The 19,033-nt window shown below is 45.4% G+C and overlaps 1 protein-coding gene across 1 annotated transcript in view; it reads left to right on the forward strand.

Moving 5' to 3' along the window:
* Positions 1-19,033, forward strand: part of SOBP (sine oculis binding protein homolog) — a 181,994-nt gene that overhangs the window by 157,004 nt on the left and 5,957 nt on the right. The window contains exon 7 of the mRNA XM_008073310.2: positions 2-243. Within this exon, the coding sequence (XP_008071501.1) occupies positions 2-240 (239 nt within the window). The 3' untranslated portion in view covers positions 241-243. The remainder of the gene's footprint in view (position 1; positions 244-19,033) is intronic.

The raw sequence follows: 19,033 nt of genomic DNA on the forward strand, positions 1-19,033 counted from the left end.
GCGCTGGCGGGGGGCGACAAGTCGGACCCCAACCTCAACAACCCCGCCGACGAGGACCACGCCTACGCGCTGCGGATGCTGCCCAAGAGCGGCTGCGTGATCCAGCCCGTGCCAAAACCCGCGGAGAAGGCGGCCATGGCCCCCTGCATCATCCCCTCGCCCCTGCTCGGCGCCGGGCCGGAGGACCTGGAGCCGCCGCTCAAAAGGAGGTGCCTCCGAATTCGAAATCAGAATAAGTAAAAGGTTTGTATGCACCGGGGCACCTCCGCCTCCGCGGCCTTCTCGCGAGCTGGAGACCAGAGCTGAGAGTCACGGTTTTACCTGTCGCTGTTTACTCTGTCCCTGCTGTGGTCTCACTGTGGACATTCTGCGCCGGCGACCAGGACACTGGGCAGTGTTTAGTGGCATCGTTCCCACTTTGCAGCTGAGGAAACCGAGCTACACTGTGTAAGCGCCGTGCTCGGGGTTGCTTACGTAGGGTGGAGCTCAGGCTTGCACCTGCCAGGGAACACTAACGCCTTCATTCTACTATTGTTCTTAATGCTCATCGCTATATCTCACGCTGTTGGAGAAGAGGAGGGTGTGGAGGAGGGAGCGCTTACTTGCGACACCAAAATGGTCAGTCATGAGTTTGCAGGGCAGCGGGGAAAGGTACAGTGAATCCATGAGCTGGGCCACCTCCTAGAGCTGGTAGACTCATTGGCAGAAGGTCTCCACTCACCAAATCTTGATAACTGTGGGATTCCGTTTGTAAAATGAGAATAAAAACCTCACCTGTGTAGGCCAGCCGCGCCCAGGCCACGAGGCCCCATTTTCCTGGCAGGGTGTTGGAGCAATGGCTCATGGCTCCTGTTCTGGGGTCTCTTCCTGCATTGGGGCACCAAACAGCTTTCCCCAGTGTGGTCCTCAAGCATCACTGGCCGGCTTTGCTTTCTCTGTCTTTTGGGGCTCAGCAACTTGGCTGGTGGGTGGCTCATCTCATAGACAGTGGGAGGCTTTGACTGGGAGAAGAGCAGCATTGCTGCCATGAGTGTCGGTGCACGTCTCTAACCTCTAGGGGGAATCCTGCTTCATGTCAGGGGAGCCACTGAGGGTGAATGAAACACTTCATAGACGGGACGGGGAACAGGCATGTGTGCCGGCTCTAGCCAGATGTGGCCTCGTTCGCCCCTCGTGCCACTCTTGGTGGGCAGGGGTTTGTCTGTATCTTACCAAGGAAGCAGATGAGATTTGGAGACCATGTCGAATCAGAGCTGGTAAGTGTGGGACCCAGGATTCAACTCGGGCCTATTGGACCCAGAACTCCCCTCCTCTGCCTGAGTGGGCGGCATACAGGCCAACATTCAGTGGGGTTTATCTGTCGTTTATGGAGAGTATGAGAAGAGAGATGAGCACTACTCTGTGCATGGCTCTTTCTAGAGCCGGGGAGGCGCAGAGGGAGATATGATGCCGTGGCCCTGTCTGGGAGGGGGACGCAAAGGCAGGCAGGGACTGGAGAGGTGGGATGAATAATTGCCCACACCTGTATGCACAGCTCCCTTCCAAGTGTTTTTCCGTAGTTTTCATTTGCAGCTGGATCCCTAGGACAATGTTTGTCTTCGTTTTATTGATGAGGAAACCAAGACAGAAATGAAATCACTTGCCCAAGATGACCAAATGAGTCAGCAGAGTTGAGATGCAAATCCAGGTGGTGGGCTCCAGGGCTACATTTTCTTTAAACCACTATAGAAGAACAGGTGAATTAGATTGTTCATTACCTTACTTACTAAAATTCACTTATCCAATTCAGTTGTCTTAGGGGAAAATCCCTAAAGAAAAACAAAACCAACAAAACAGAGCCTACCCGCCATCTTTGTCTTCAGATAGTGTTTCGCAGCAAACCTGTTACTAACCCCACACACCACACAGTGTGGTGTGTTCAGCCCTTTGTGTCTAGGTTGGCCTTTTTGACACGGGCCCTGAACTTTGCCAGGAAGTTCACCTGGGAAGCACTAAACCAGAGCAGGGAGACTTGGGTGGTGCAGGAATATTTTGAGGCTTCCTCTTCCAACTGATGGCTTTACCGGTGGGAGCAGAATCCTAACCATGTTCACCATTCCTCTTGATTTTACATCTACAATTTCTGCTGTCTGAAGACAGATGGTCTCAGCCTTCTCTCAGTCACCTCGATTGAAAATGCCCCTGATTCCTTCACGAGAGTAATTTAATATGGTTGACAAAGCTGTGAGTAATGGGAAGGTGTGTGACAAAAAAGTGACGGCCTTCAGAAAGTCAGCAAGCATTGGGAATTGTCATTTTAAAAACATTCTTATATCACTCATTCAGGTGGCATTGAAGGAAGAACAGGAGGGTGAAAGATTTTACTACCAGCACTGGAGTGAGAAGTGACCAGGTCAAGAACAGGGGCACTAGCCTATAAGTAGCATGGGACTGAGAGAATATAAAAACATAAAATAGATGATGGCGATTTAGACAATACATGTTTCTGAACAAAGAATCAGGCTAGGGTCTTGTATGTGGACCAGATTCCTGACTAAAAATATTAACTTGGCCTCAGCCAATTTCAGAAGATGCAGTGATGAAATTGCCCAATACCTCTTCAGATGGGAGAGTTCTTTTTTATGATGGGTCCCCCAAGAAATTACAGCTTTTCTCTCAAGTCAGAAATACTCAGGCTTTGTGAGCTACAGAGGGGTGACAAGGCAAGTGATTTAAGAAGGGGGAAGGGCTACCTCTTTTCCACTAAATCACGTTCCCTCTTGCCCTCGGTAGTTCCGTGTCACCTCACAGCAGTCTCAACCTGCCATAATTTACTCAGATTCTCGAGCTCTTCCTGATTTTCTGTGCATGTGTGGTGCTGTTTTTCCTCTATGCCTCCAGAAACCCAGACCATTCATACGGTTGGGGAACTGGAAATGCGCCCGTTGAATGAAGGACCGCATGGCTTTTGTGCCCTGATGGTGAATTCGTGGTGACCAAAGTGGAAAGCAACCCCCAAAGCGTAGCCAGGCTGGGTGTGTGGGTGGTGCACAGGTAAGTGATTTCTCCAAGTGCTTGGTGGTGATTCATTATTATTGTTTCTCATAGGAGAGTCTGTCAGTAACTCCAGTCAGCTTTCTACATTCTTCTCACCATGTTTGCTTTTCTCATACTGTGTTATTATTCTTAAAAAGCATTTAAAACAGATCCAAAGCAGACTAAAGTTATCTTGAAATCAGCAACCCAGGCAGCTACAACTGTCTTCAAGGAAGTCATCAAATTGACTAGTTCTTTATATATTGCAGCTTTCTCCTCATTTTGAAGTCATTCTGTTCCTTGTTACCTAACTTTATGCATTCTTATTTGCTGATATGATTACAAATTGTTTCAGTGGGCAGATTTTCCCCCAGATACAGCACTTACTAAGTTTAGTTAAAATTTTTAAAAGGTTGTAAACTCCCTTTTATCTTTCACTTTTAAGACTCCAAATACCAGTTCTGCAGCTTCTGTTAGCTGGAAAAAAAAAATCCCCCCAAATAATAAAGAAAACTGTGTGTAAACATTTTCTGAACTATTCCATCTACAAAGAATTCCATTAATAAATGGAATATCCCTTTCTTTGTCTTTGCCTGGGAGCTTGGGGGATAGCTGTTTGTATTTGTACATTTTCTGAATTTCTACAGTTTACACTTGTTTATGGTACATTGGGGAGTTCAGAGTAACCATTTGCAAATATTTGCAGATATTCAAAAGAAAATATTCCCCCTCCTCAATTTTCCAGGGAAATGACATATTCTTTTAAAGTAAGATAATCAATGGAAGAAATGCGTACCCAGAGTAACCCTCTCCCCCTAATTTTTTCCATTCCTGAGGAGCAACAGGTTTCTACCTTTGTGGCTCCCAAATTTCTTTTATGTTTCTAAAACTACAAAGAATGTGAGACTCCTTTTCCTGGTCCCAATTCCATGTTGCCCTCCACACTCAGCAGGGAGGTTCGGCTTCTTATTTCCTTGGGGAAAGCTGGATGAGGTGCCTGCTGTCTTGACTTCTTGGAGTCTGGTCACGGAGCCACAATCGCAGAAGCAATGGCTTTGAGGCAAGGAGGTCACCTCATTGAGGAAGCCACGAGGGTGGAGGTGACAAGTCACTTTGACCTGTTTAGTGTCTCTGCCTAGAAGTTCAGAGAAGAGACTGGCAGGGAGGAGGTTGGAAAGTCAGTTCATACATTCAAATCAGTACTAAGAGTGCCTACTTTTAAAACAAGAAGAACGGAGAAAGACAAGAGGAAATCAGTACAGTGGATGTGCTTGGATCCTGTGTCAGACTTGAACTGTCATAATGGTCCAGTCCTTGATTATTGGAAACAGCCCTAAGTGACAAGTTAGCCTTCTGTTAGGTTGCAATTGGTGCATACAGTTCTAGGTAGAGGTATTTCAAGGTGCCAAGCAGAAGCTACCAGGTCTGTGTCACGTACACACCTGAGGGGGAAGACCTGGGAGAGTGCTCCCCATGGTTGTTTCAGACTTGTAGAGGAAGTTTTCTGGAATGAATGGTGTCCAGATTGGCCGTGGTCATGTCCCATTCAATGCTGCCGGGTCCCTGACAAGAGGCTTTAGAGGGAGGTTTTTAACATGTAAGCATCTGACTTCTGGATATGTCAATCAGATTTTGATGGAATGGCTGAGCATTCATCACTTTCAGATGTGCTCATAATTTTCCATCTTCAGCAGGACTGGGTTAGAGTGAGGTGAGAGAGGTGCTGAGTGCACAGACTGTCACGGGGGATTCACTCAGGGTCCTGCCAGCACAGCACTGGTGCCAGCTCTGCCTCCACCTTCTGATGTATGTGGCAGCTCCCTAAAGCTGGTCTCTTGGCCCCCTGGACTTGACCATAACTTGCCTTCAGCTTCTTCCCCTGACATTTCATAGGAAGTTTTATGTGCCTATCACAGTGGTGTTTTCATGGGAAGATAAGTCCACAGATTCTTCAGAAAAAGTATGCTGCACATCTCTGAAGGATTATCTCACATTATTCCTGAGAGCTGTCTGAGTTGATGTTGTTCTTGTTACTTTGAGGAAGCTGAATTCATTGTAAGTCTCCCTTAAAATGTGGAATTTATCATTTGGGAATGTTTACTGTGGACCTCGTGTTGCAGAATCACAGTCACAGCTACATACCAGAGCACTTGCCTCAAATGAGATTACCTTAGCAACATCACGCAGAAGGTTGTAGGCTTTTCTTCAAGTTGTCATATTTGCAAGTGCCCGGGGTGAAAGAAGAAAAGGGAAGTAAGAAAAGAAACTAGCAAGGTGCGTCTTCGCACTTGGTCTTTCAAAGTTTAGACTGTCTAGGGAGACACTGACCAAGGAGACCTCATCCTCTGCCATAGAGGCCAAGAAAGCAGAATGACTGCAGTCAGAAAACACCAGGATGGAGTCTGGAAGCATCCCCCTCTTCTTCCTAGCTCTCCAGTATTGCTGCTTCACCTGGAGAGACTGTACTTGGGAAGGCGTTCGGCCAGCTATCAGCTATCAACCAGCCACTCCCCAGAAGGACACTGGAAATAAACTCCCTGACTGGTTATGAATCACTCCCTCGCCGGCCAGTGCCACTGCCTGGGCATCATGATTCAATCAATTACACCTACCTTCGTGCAGACAAGCCTTGCAAAGGGCCAGAGATGCCCCCAAACCAAAATACACGACAGCCTGGAACACTTACCTCATGTTGTGGAACACTTAACCTCCACCCGAACGCTCTGCCTTTTCCAGACGTTTCTGTCTAAGAGATCGTGCCAAAGGGGCGGGGGTGGCCGTTCTGTTTTCTTTCACCATGTCCTGCGCAGAATCATTTTGTCTTTTTCAGTTACCGTTTGAAGTGCGTAACACTTTATTTGTGGATGGATGCTAAGGCAATGCATTTTGCATGCCTGAACTTTTTTTCTTGATGGCTCAAAAGGCATAAAAGAAATCCATCCAGAAAAAGAAATACATTAGCTTTTAGAAAAAACAGCTTAGCCCTGGCATCATCTTACAGGGTCCCATTCTCAAGGAGAAGTAGTAAATGCCATCTCAGATGCCAGCTAACCTCACAGAGCTCTTCTCCAGATTTGTGGATTTCCACAGCATTCTGCTTGGGAAAAAAATAGGATGGGGTCAGGATTAAGAACAGGAGGCTAATCCGGGCACAGTGGCTCATGGCTGTAATCCCAACACTTTGGGAGGCCGAAATGGAAAGATTACTTGAGCCCTGGAGTTCAAGACCAGCCTGGGCAACATAGCGAGACCCCATCTCTACCAAACAAAACAAAAACAAGGAGAGGGGATGCACGTGCACACACAGGTTATTTCCAGGGTCATTGAAAATATTCTAGTGAACATGATTGGGGCAAAATAAGAACAAAAATTTGGAATTAGTCTCCAGTGCTTTGAAATAGCTCTGGAGTTTACTAAATATTCTTAAATTGGAAACCTGTCAAGTTGCCCCTGGGATCCAATTCTGCCGCTCCTACGACTGAGTTATGGTCCAAAGTAAAAGATCCTCGTGCAATTTCCCCCTGAATAGGGAGATGGGATCCCGAAAGCAGAGCTGCCTTTCCTTGGAGCTGAGAGGCCAGGGCTGCGACAAATCAACCTCATTCCTATCCAGATATTTGACTGCTCTAGCACTGGTTGTCTCATCATGCCCCCTAAACCTCTGTTCTGCTGTCTTCCTTTGGTATAGCAAGCTGTGTTTTTACTGGTCATGTTTAAAGAACAAAAAAGGAGAAACACACTTTATCATCTCATTTGCTGTGAAACATTGACCTAACGTCTACAAAAATGCGATTAAAAAGTATATCTCTCCCTTATTTGCATGACTTCTTTCCCCAGACATGTTTTTGGTATTGAAAATGAACGGTATTCGCACACAACATGTGTCTCAATTTGTAATGAGATCCTCCTTGCAGCTGGTTAGTTCTCCAAGTGTTTCTAAAATGTTACTGTCTTAAATTTGAGCCAACCTACAATAACAAATTATCTAGAAGCAAAGTGGCTACACTGCATTTGGTGAGAGAAGGGGAAACCCTATATTTCATCCTTCAACTCTTGTTTTGGAAATTCAGACAGCAACATGATCTTTTTCTAAAGAAATCTACACACGCACACTTTAAAAATGGTGCAGATTGGGTGTTGTGGGAGCAAGAATGATCAGGTTCAAGTTTCCCTGTGAAACTCTGCATCCCATCTACTGGCTCTTTTGATATTTTAAACCCATATTTAGAGTGATTTCAAGATATTTGGAGCATATGTGGTTAAATGTAAAACTTTGTCATTATGATTTGTTAGATGCTTATACTTTAAATATTTATAAGCCATTTTTAAGTACTTTATCCAAAAGCCTTTTCCCACTAGAATGCCATAATTGAGTGGTCTCTGATCATCATTATAAAAGATACAGAATGAAGTCACTGCAGCATGCTTGCATGTTCTTCTTGCTTTTCTGGTTTCAATTCAAATGTCGTTTTTAGTAGATTCAGCTTATATAAAAAATGTATTAAAAAGTCATAAGCAGGGTTGGTTGTCTGTGATTAAAGAAAAAAAAGTCTCCAGTATTCAAATGGTGACGTGTTCTAATTTGAACCATGTTCAGCCACACTTATCCTAAAAGTAATTAGTAAAACCTCCCATTAGAGTGTCGGATCTCAGTCTGTGTCCAAGTGAATTTAAAACGTTCTGTTGTTCCTCTGAAGTGTCTTAGGGACGATTTATCGGTGGTTAAATTGAATGTTTTACTATTTGCTGTCAGCCATCTTGCAGGCAAAGACATAAGAGTCTGCCTGTATCGTAGGTAGCCTGTTTGTGCACTTAATACAAAAAAGAGGAGGGGGAGAAACTTTTTCCAAACTCAGAATCCACTTAAGCTTTGAAGGTAATAAATTTTAAACTGATCACAGGCTCCTGGGACTCACACTCTTTTATGACTGGCAAAATACAACTTTCTAGTAAGAACAGGGGAAAGAAGACTTTAAAAGGCTCATAAACTTGCTTGGACATCTAATAGCTCTTACCAAACAGCATTTTCATGAGTTAAGTGTAAATGAGTCAGAAACATATAGATTGAATTTCTTTTAAAATACACATGGGTTTAAAAATTAAGGCCAAAGTGCTTGGCAAAATAAGTTTTGGTTTTAGCCAAACCCCAAATGTTCGAGAAAATAGTTACAGGATTTGCCAAACCAAAAATACATCAGGTCCCCCCATTCCTCTCATTTTGACCTTACAAACAGGGGGCTTAATGGCAATTGTCATGTCCCCCAAGGTTTGAGCAACGTGAATCTCAAATACTGATTGAAAAACGATGAAAAATTTTGAGGTGGAAAAAAATTATGACCTTGCAAATGAAGATGAAGGTCACTGGTTCAGGGTTCTTGTCCTGACTTTGACAGCAGTTCTCATTGTCTGTTCAGGTGATCAATTTGTTCTCTGTCTTAGCTGTGCGTGTGCATGTGTGTGTGTGTGTGTGTACTCGCGCGCCCGTGTGTATGAGACCTATACATGGCAATAATAATTTCAAACATTCTGTTTTTGGATTTTATAAATCCTTAATTTATATTTAATATATACTACAATCTGCAAAACTTGATAGTTTCCTCATCGCATCCAAAGAGAGGGAGGCATCCCCCTTTTGCTCAGGCGTGGTTCAGAGGTAGACTTCATTTATTCCTTTAGAGGGAAAACATACCCATTTTTTACTAACATTATCTAACACTGACTTTGCTTCCTGTCTGTGTTACTAAGAGATAGGAAGAGAGAGAGACAGAGACAGAGACAGAGAGAGAGACAGAAAGAAGAAGAAAATAGGGAGGCTGTGACAGGAGTCCTGACTTGATTTGAAGAACTCATAAGCCACTGAGAGACAAGAAATAACCAAAGTCTCTTACAAGCAACACGCCGACCTGCAAACTGATGTGACTCTGTAGACAGTAGACTCCAGCAAGGGCAGGGACTGGGTCCTGTCTCCTCCTAGTTGTAACCAAACTCCCAGCTCAGGGGCCAGCAGAATGGGCACGCAGGCATTTGTTGCGCCAATGAATGAAAAGCTTCTCCACAGAGGAGCAGCTAATTGGGGTTGAGCTGGCAGGTTGCTGGGAGGTGGGTGAATTCAGAGCTGGGTTCTGTACCTGAAAGGGGCGTGACTGGCCGTTGGGAGAGGAGGCGTGAGGGGTGCAGTAGGATGTCCAGGGGAGGCGATGCAGAAGAGAGCAAGGTTCAGGACAATCTTCCGGTTCATCTGGCTGGAGTGAAGGCCTTCACCACAGAGGTTGAAGAGCAGAAGGCTGGAGGACAGCGAGGAGGCAGGGGAACAGGAGGTTGTACTCGATGCATTGGGCAACATCACTGTGGCCTCGGGCAGAGGAGCAACAGGATGCAATCTCTGTTTGAGGAAGATGACTTGAGCAGCTGTGCACAGGCTGAAAGACCGGCATCACTGAAGCCGATGGTTGTGTTCTGACGACAGGCTAATTAACAGTGGTCGATCGCTGGAGGGTGAGGGGCCACCTCTATGTGTCAAGCGTTTTGCAAAGCTATTGTTGCAGGACAGCGGGAGGAAGAACTTTTTTCTGTGTGCCCAGAGTGGGCCTAAGAAGATGTCATGGCCCACAGTGGAAGGAAATCTCATAATCAATTGACCATACCAAAGTCCAGTGATGGAGGATCCTGGCCGGGCCCCAGATGGCCACCAAGCCAGGGGCTCCACCCTTCTGACCCTAGGCCAGCGGGGGGGGACAGGTGTAGGCTGCTGCCCTGGGGACACACAGAGGTAGCCGTGCTCTCTGTGCAGATGAAGACTGCACCGTGATGCCGCAGTGATACCCAGACTTTCTGTCCTCAGACTGAGAGCAGCAGGAAGACCCAGGTGGGCCACTCTACATACCTTAGACACCTGCATGGTCTCAGAACCGGAACCAGATCCTCCAGGGCCTGTGGCAGCTTTGAAAGGAGTTTGACAACCCTCTGAAACTGTCCGCTTCTCTTTTTTTGACTTTTCAGGCTGTCAGCCCATGGAAGCATCCACATGTGGCGCCAGTGAGCTCCGGGTGGTGAAGGAAGGCGGGAGTATGACTCAGTGGGAAAGAAAGTCTGCTTTGGAGTTGGCCCCTCCCGGGTTCGTTTCTTAGCAGAAATGAAGGGACTTAACCTCTCTGAGCCTCAGTCTCTATGTCGTGAGTGTTAGCGTTGTGAGAGGTAGCTGAAAGAAACACATGTCAAGGGTGGCCCACTGCAGGTCCCCTTAAACTGGCTGTAACTGCCCCATTGGAAAGGCTGCACAGAGCATAAGGCCGGAGGGAGAATTGCCTGGATTTGAAAACTGGCTGTGTCACTTAACAGCTGTGAGGCTTTGGACAAGTTTACAACCTCTCTGGGCCTGAGCTTTCTCATTAAATAATTATAACAGCTAATATGTATTGAACACTTTCTACATATAGGTAGTGTTCAGATGCCACATACCAATAATGCGATGGGACAGTATTATTAAACCCATTTTACAGATGAAGAGACTGAGGCACAGAGAGGTGAAGCAGCCTACCCAGAGTTATGCGGTCAGTAAATAGCGGTGCTGGAATTTGACTGGCAGCCTGGCTGTACACGAAACCACTGTACATGTCTTGTTTAAAATGAAGGCAATAACCCCTACACCATAGAATTATAAGCTCCAAGGCAAATAAAATCAGTTCAAATGCCCAGGAGCTACTGGGCTCATAGTAGATGCTTTTTAGAAGAACCATCATGGCAGCCCTCGCAGTCCAGAATGCCTATCCCAGGATGTATAATGGCAAATAACGGAGCATTTTTCATGCCGTCAACCTCAGAGGATAGGGAAACCATTCCAGAAATTCTCATATCTCTGGTTCCACTTTCACAAGTAGAGGCTGTGACCAAAAAAAAGTGGGCCCCCAAGGTCACAGCATGGCGCAGCCCGGATTAGAACCTGAGTTCTCATGGGCCTTCCCTCTTGGTGGGACTCAGGACCCAGACGCAGCCGCTTGAGTTGCACGCTCTTTACCAAACTCCAGAGGCATATTTTCTCCATCCACAGCAAGGCTTCCTTGCATCAGGCAGCTGATTTCAGAGAGAAAATAGGTCGTGCCTGAACATCTGGGGCTGAGGGTTAAAGGGTTGCAGAAAAGCAGCGATTAGTCACACTTCCCATCCTCTTTGCTGTTCGCGGTTGAAATCAGTATTCTTGTTCGGATTTGTTGCAGCGAAGTTTCTCCTAATATGAATCTCACTCTCTGCTAATTTGCTGGTTGTAAAGAATAATGTGTGGGATAGACTGATTTTCCAGACTTCACTTAAAATCTTAAAATCTGAGCCAGGCACAGTGGCTCATGCCTGTAGTAATCCCAGCACTTTGGAAGACTGAGGCTGGAGGATTGCTTGAGCCCAGGAGTTCGAGACCAGCCTGGGCAACATAGCAAGACCTTGTAGAGACAAAAACAAAAAAGTAAGCAGGATGTGGTGGCATGTGCCTGTAGTCCCAGCTACTCGGGAAGCTGAGGCAGGAGGATTGCTGGAGCCCAGGAGGTCGAGGCTGCAGTGAGCCATGATCGTGCTACTGCACTCCAACCTGGGTGACAGAGTGAGAACTGACTCAAAAGTCATCATGACCTACAGGACACAGCTACTTGCTACATGAAGTTTTTTTCTCTGTGCCTTTCTTTTCCACCTAAAATGCCTTTGTTCATGTAACAGAGAAGTAACAAACATCATAACACAGTAAACATTCGGTTTTCTATCTGAGGTAGAATATTTGGAAGGCAGCAGTCTTGAGAGACAGTGTGGTAGAAATCAGAAGAGGACTGTGACCCTGGCCTTTTCACTGACCCCTGGATGAGTCACTTAATGCATCGAGGACTTAACGTCTGCCATGGGGACACAGTAACACCTGCCCCTGTAGGCACGGAGGACACAAGCAGAGCTGCGGGTCTGGGGCCACACTGTTTGTGTGGTGGAAGAAACTTGAATGAAAGTGCTATTTTTTTCTTGTCAAATACCTTCTCAGAGTTCTTGTTTGCAAAGCAAGAGAGCTGGATATGTTAAAAATTAGTGTCCAACATAACAGTGTTGGGAGGTGGGGCCTGGTGGGAGGTGATTAGGTCATGAGGGCTCCACCCTCATGAATGGATTAATGCCAATTTTAAAAGGACTTGGACTTCCAGTTCCATCTCTCCCTCCCTGTGGCCTAATGGTCAGTGCTTCCTGGGAGGTGGGAGAGCTTGGAAGTCCTAGAAACTGGACTTCCATCAGATTTGCTCCTTTTTAGCTGGTGACCTTGAGCAAGTAAGTCCCTTAACCTCCCTGGCAAAGTTCTTCATCTGTAAAATGGAGACAATAATAAATCCGTCAGTAACACTGTTGTTTCCAGGAAGTAACTGTATACAATATACTTGTTTTCAAGTGAAATAAGCATATAAAAAGCCTAGCCCTGTGTTTGACATACAGTAGATGTACTCAATAAAATTGGATTTCTTTCTTTGAAGACACAAACCACAAGAGGAAGTGCTAAGTCCTGAAAGTGAGGGAACCAGGGCTCTAGATTCTTCTTCAACATTTCCTGTAGAACATCAGCTCTATCATGTAACTCTTCTTGGTTTTTCTTTTTGGGGATGGGCAGAGCCACCTGCTTGGCACATTCGTTAAGTTAAAAAAAAAAAAAGACATGATCATTAATCCTTCCATGCTTTTAGAAGAGGGCCAGGCAGGGTCATTGGTCTCCTTAAACACCCAGGATCCGGAAAGAACTCAATGTGAAGAAGATCTGTTGTCCAGGGTGACGATAAGGTCTATGTGTGTGCACAAGATGGGGCTCTATGATTCAGGGGCTCTTTGTCCTCCAGAAAGTCTCAGAGGTCAGTAAGAAACAGCAACGACCACTTGGAAGGACAAGCAGAGCTCTCTCCCCATTTAACTCATAGTGGGGAAGGAGGGTCATGTATGGTTGTGATTTTTATTGGTTAAAGAATGAAATAAGGGATATGACTAAAAAGACAAATATAAAAAAATTAAAAAGCAAGGCCCTATAATTGCTTTCAATTTTTTTTTTTTTTTTTTAGTATACATGAGTACCAGAGCAGTTGAGTAGCAGAGTCATGAGTGGCAGCACCATGATGATGAAACTGTGATTCACCCCAGAGTTGAACACTGAGCTAAGTTGAATCTTACCCTTGGGTTAGCTCCCATCACAACTGAATAGGAAGGAGAAAGAGATGTTTTTCAATTATAGGCAGATCTCATTTTATTATACTTTATCGTGCTTCGCAAACACTACCTTTTTACAAATTGAAGGTTTGTGGCAAGTCTGTGTCAGAGATTGAGCAAGTCTGTCGATGCCATTTTCCCAGTAGCATGTGCTTATTTCATGTCTTTGTATCACATTTTGTTAATTCTCGCAATACTTCAAACTTTTTCGTTATTGTTGTATCTGCTGCGGTGATCTGTGATCAGTCACCTTTGATGCTACTGATGTTGTTGTAATTGGCTTGGCGCACTGCTAGCCACCCCCATGTAATGATCCGTAAATGCTGTGTGTGTTCTGACTGCTCCATCAACTGACCATTCCCATATCTCTTGCCTTCTCCTCCAGCCTCCCTATTCCTTGAGACACAACGATACTAAAAGTAGGCCAATGATTAACCCTACAAAGGCCTCTAAAGTGGAAGGCAGAGTCACATGTCTTTGATTTTCAATCAAAAGCTAGTAATGGTTAAGCTCGGTGAGGAAGTCATCTCAAATACCAATTTAGGCCCAAACCTAGGCTTCTTGCAATAAAATGCTAGCAAGTGATTGCAAAGGGAAAGTTTTGGAAGGAAATTAAAAGTGCTACTCCAGCTGGGCATGGGGGCTCACACCTGTAATCCCAGTATTTTGGGAGTGGAGGCCAGAGGATTGCCTGAACCCAGGAGTTTGAGACCAGCCTGGGCAACTTGGTGAGACTTCGTCTCTACAATAAATCATAAAATTAACTGTGTGGTGGCATGCTGCTATAGTTCCAGCTACTTGGAAGGCTGAGGTGGAAGGATGGCATGAGCACAGCAAGTAGAGACTGCGGTGGTCATGAGCATGCCACTGTACTTCAGCCTGGGTGACAGAATGAGACCCCCCCCAAAAAAGTGCTACTCCAGTGAACATATAAATAAGAAAGCCAAACAGTGTATTGCTGACGTGGACAAAATTTGAGTGGTCTGGGTAGAAGATCAAATCAGCCACGACATTCCCTTATTCAAATGCCTTGTCCAGCACCTAGCCTTGACACTCTTCCATTCTATGAAGTCAGAGAGAGAGGTGAGGAAGCTGCAGAAGAAGAGCTGGAAACTCATAGAGGTTGGTTTATGAGATTTATGGAAAGAAGTTGTCTCTATAACATACAAGTGAAGCAGCCAGTATTGATGGAGAAGTTGCTGAAAGTTGTCCAGGTGATCTAGCTAAGATCACTGATGAAGGTGGCTACACTAAACAACAGATTTACAATGTAGACGCAACAGCCTTCTATTGGAAGGAGATGCCATCTATGATTTTCATAGAGAGAAGTCAATGCCTGGCTTCAACACTTCAAAGGACAGAATGCCTTTTGTTGAGGCTAACGTAGTCAGTGACTTTAATTTGAAGCCATTGTTCATTTACTATCCTGGAAATACTAAAGCCCTTAAGAATTATGCTAAATCTATTCAATCTGTGCTCTATACGTGCAGCAACAAAGCCCGGATGATAGCACATCTCTTTACAGCATGGTTTACTGAATATTTTAAGCCCACTGTTGAGACCTACTGTTCACAAAGAAAGATACCTTTTAAAATATTACTGCTCATTGACATTGCACCTACTCACCCAAGAACTTGGGTGGAGATATACAATGAGGTTAATGTTTTCATGCCTGCTAACTCAGCATCCATGCTACAGCCATGGATCAAAAAGTAATTTCAATTTTCAAGTCTTATTATTTAAGAAATACATTTAATAAGGCTACATTTGCCATAGTGATTCCTCTGATGGATCTAAGGAAAGTAAATTTAAAACCTTCTGGAAAGGATGCACCATTCTAGATGCCATTAAGAACATTTGTGATTCATGAGAGGAAGTCAAAACATCCACATTAACAGGCATTTGGAAGAGGTTGATTTCAATCCCCATGGATGACTTTGAGGATACAAGACCTCAGTGGAGGAAGTCACTGCAGATGTGGTGGAAATTCAAAGAACTAGAATGAGATGTGACTGAAGTGCTGCAATTGCATGATGAAACTTCAACAGATTAGAAAGTCGCTTCTTATGGATGAGCAAACAAATTGGCTTCTTGGAATCTTCTCCCGGTGAAGATGCTGTGAACATTGTTAAAAGGACAACAAAGGATTTACTGTATTTCATAAACTTAGTTGACGAAACAGCAGCAGGGATTGAGAGGATTGTCTCCAGTTTTGAAAGAAGTTCTGCTGTGGGCAAAATGCCATCAAACATCGCATGCTATGGAGAAATCTTTCATTAAAAGAAGAGTCAATATCTGTGACAAACTTCATTGTCTTATTTTAAGAAATGGCCACAGCAAGCCGGGCTTGGTGGCTCAGCCTGTAATCCTGCGCTTTGAGAGGCTGAGGTGAGTGATCAGCCAGCAGTCATCCGTATGGGAGCGAGATCCTCACCAGAAAAAAAGACTACAACTAGCTGAAGGTTCAGATGATCGTTAGCATTATTTTTTAGCAATGAAGTATTTTAAATTAGGTATGTGCATTGTTTTTTCTAGACATAATGCTATCGCACACTTCATTGACCACAGCATAGTGTTCGCATGACTTTCATATGCACTGGGAAACCAAAACGTTTGTATGACCTGCTTTATTGCAGTATCTGCTTTGTTGCAGTGGTCTGGAACCACACCTATAATATCTCCAAGGTTATACCAGTATTTTCATCAATGAATGAGTTATAAAGAAAAGAGATCCCATCCTGTTCAAAACATGAAAATTGTTTCTATCTCAGCAAAAGCCATTTTAAAACTCTTCATGAGGCAGATGGGGTAGGGAACCACTTTTGGCAAAGCCTCATCAAGCCATAGTTCTTTCTGGGATGGGCTCTGTGTAGGGACCACTATCTGGCATCACACTCGGAGTTTATCAGCTAGTGCAGGCGGCTCTGTTCATTGACCGCAGGGCCCTTGTGAGTGTCCCAGAATAGCTGCGGCTACCTGAGAGCAACCCAGTCCTCAGGGACTCGTTATTGTCCCAGATAAACAGCGTTGCCGCAGCCAGCACGTAATGGCTGTATTTAACTGTGATAAGTGATGGGCAGACGTGCCCCAGTGAGTGGATCTCTGCTCGGGTCTGGGTAATTGGACAAAGGCAAGCTGGCTGGCAGCGGGCATTTCTTGTACATCATGGAGTTGATGCCACAGGGTTTTAGACTCTTGGGAATAAATATGACAGACACGGGGAGCTTGCCTTCTAAATGAGTAAGACAGAACTGACCGGCTGGATTTTGATTATGCTAGGTATTTGAGAAAGGAAATAAGAATAAGAGGTTGGAAAATGTGTTGGATTAATAGAAGTAGGCTTCCTGGTAGAGGTGGACTCTTAAGCTGTGAAAGGGCTAGTTTGGAAATATTGTGGTGTGGAATCAGACAGATATTTTTCTCTGGACACACATTTAGTTTTGGGAATGTTGCCTGGAAATTTTATGAAGTGCAACCAGTGTAAGTCTTAGGCTGTAAAAGTCAAAGAAGTAAAGGTGAGAATGGCCATGTTTTGACAGTATCAACATTGAGAGAATTTACGAGTACTCAGGCACATTTTTGTTCTCTGTAGTTCTCTGGAAATGCTTGTGTAATGGAGAAGGATGCCTACTAAAGCCCATTCTCAGCAATGCTGCCCGGATGAAACAGACGCGCCAGGCGGACGAAGAATCTCTCGGTGCATTTCACTGTGCAGTTATGATTCTATGGAGAAGAATATTTCATTCCTCTTCGCAAAAGAGGTGGGCAGGCCTGGAATTTCAAAAAATACCTGGCCGTATTTGCCCGATGGAGACCATGTGTTGTGGCTCCAGTCTTCATATGTGGTACATACACAGTGCATATATGGCATAAGAGTTGGGCTTCCGTGTGTGTGTGTGTGTGTGTGTGTGTGTGTGTGTGTGTGTGTGTGTGTGTGTGTCCATGTAACAGGGGTAGGTTATCCTGCCTTCAGACAAATCCCCAGTTCAGAGGAAAATCCAAACATGAGGCACAAGTGTGGCCACTCCCCCAGAACCCCTTGCTGTAAGAGATACTCCACAACGCTCTACTCTCTGCCACAGATGTGTATATGTGTAGACTCTTTCCAAAAATTTGGACTTCAGGGTTCAGAAATTAGTAGACTTCGTTTTATTTTTATTTTTTTTAGTTGGATCTCACTCTGTCGCCCAGACTGCAGTGCAGTGGCCGCTCCTGGCCACCGCAGCCTCGACCTGCTGGGCTCCGGCGATCCTTCCGCCTCAGCCTTCCAAGTAGCTGGAACTACAGGCGCGCGCTACCATGCCCAGCTAATTTTTGATTTATTGTGGAGATGAGGTCTCGCTAAGTTGCCCGAGTGGGTCTTGAAGCCATGGGCTCAGGCAATCCACTCACCTCAGCCTCCCATAGCACAGGATTACAGGCTGAGTCACTGAGCCTGGCTGCTTTATTTCTTAATTACTAGATGGTTATATTGAATTTGGCCAAATGCTGAGAGAGATTGAAAAAGTGGAAATGGACACGGTGGCCCCTACAGCAGCCTACAGCCTGGGTGGGCAATAACATGTACGTGAATAGCCAAGGCTTAGGGGAGAGGCAGCTTTGGGAGATATGAACTATTTTTTCCCCCTTTTTTAGAGACAAGGTTTCGCCTAGTTGCCCAGGCTTGTCTTGAACCTGTGGGCTCAGGCAATCCTCTCTTGCCTCTGCCTCCCAAACAAGGTAGCTCACGCCTATAATCCCAAAGTGCTGGGATTATAGGTGTGAGCTACTTTGCTTGGCCTCTTTTTTTTTTTTTTTAAATCATAATCTCACTCTGTCCCCAGGCTAGAGTGCAGCGGCAAGCTCATGGCCACCGCAGTCTCGACATACTGGGCTCTGGCAATCCTTCCGCCTCAGCCTTCCAAGTAGCCAGAACTACAGATCAGTGCTACCATGCCCGGCTAATTTACTTTTTAAAATTTGTATTGTAGATACAAGGTCTCACCATGTTGCCTGGGCTGGTCTCAAATCCACGGGCTCAGGCAATCCACTCGCCTCAGCCTCCCAAAGTGCTGGGATTGCAGGCTGAGCCACTGAGCCTGGCCTTTTTTTTTTTTTTTTTTATAGCTGGAGTCTCACTCTGTCACCCAGGCTGGAGTGCAGTAGCACTCTCACAGCTACCCCAGCCTCAACCTGCTGGGCTCAGGCAATCCTTCTGTCTCAGCCTTCCAAGAGCATTTTGATTTATTATACAGATGAGATCTTGCCAAGTTACTCAGGCTGGTCTCGACCCCATGGGCTCAGGCAATCCTCTCTCACCTCCCACAGTGCTGAGATTATAGGCATTGGTCACCACGCCTGGCTGGTGAAGAACATTCTCCCATTCTCCTTAACCCAGGTCCCACCCCCAGCCCTCACTCTTGGGGAGCCACTGATGAGCATTTCACCTTCTGCATGTTTGTTCAGAAAGCCCAGGTTTGCAAGGCTCATTGTCCTTAGCCAGAGCACCATGGGGGCGCAGCCTGGGACTCTTGGCTTAATTGTTTTCATTCTCCCCTATTGGGCAGATCTAAATAAATTGGGATTTAGTATAAGCCTACCCCACCTCACATGGTACATTTCAGGGATTTAGTTAGGCTTCAATAAGTAAAAACTATCCCTGTCTGGGAGCAGTGGCTCACACCTGTCATCCCAGTGCTTTGGGAGGCTGAGGTGGGAGGATCACTTGAGGCCAGGAGTTTGAGACCAGCCTGGGCAACATAGTGAGACCCCCATCTCTAATAAAAAGTTTAAAAAACTGGCAATTTTCCTGAGAAACTTGCCCATGGAA

This window comes from Carlito syrichta, unplaced genomic scaffold, assembly GCF_000164805.1.
Source record: "Carlito syrichta isolate Samal-C Ts95f unplaced genomic scaffold, Tarsius_syrichta-2.0.1 Scaffold315818, whole genome shotgun sequence".
Lineage (NCBI taxonomy): Eukaryota > Metazoa > Chordata > Mammalia > Primates > Tarsiidae > Carlito > Carlito syrichta.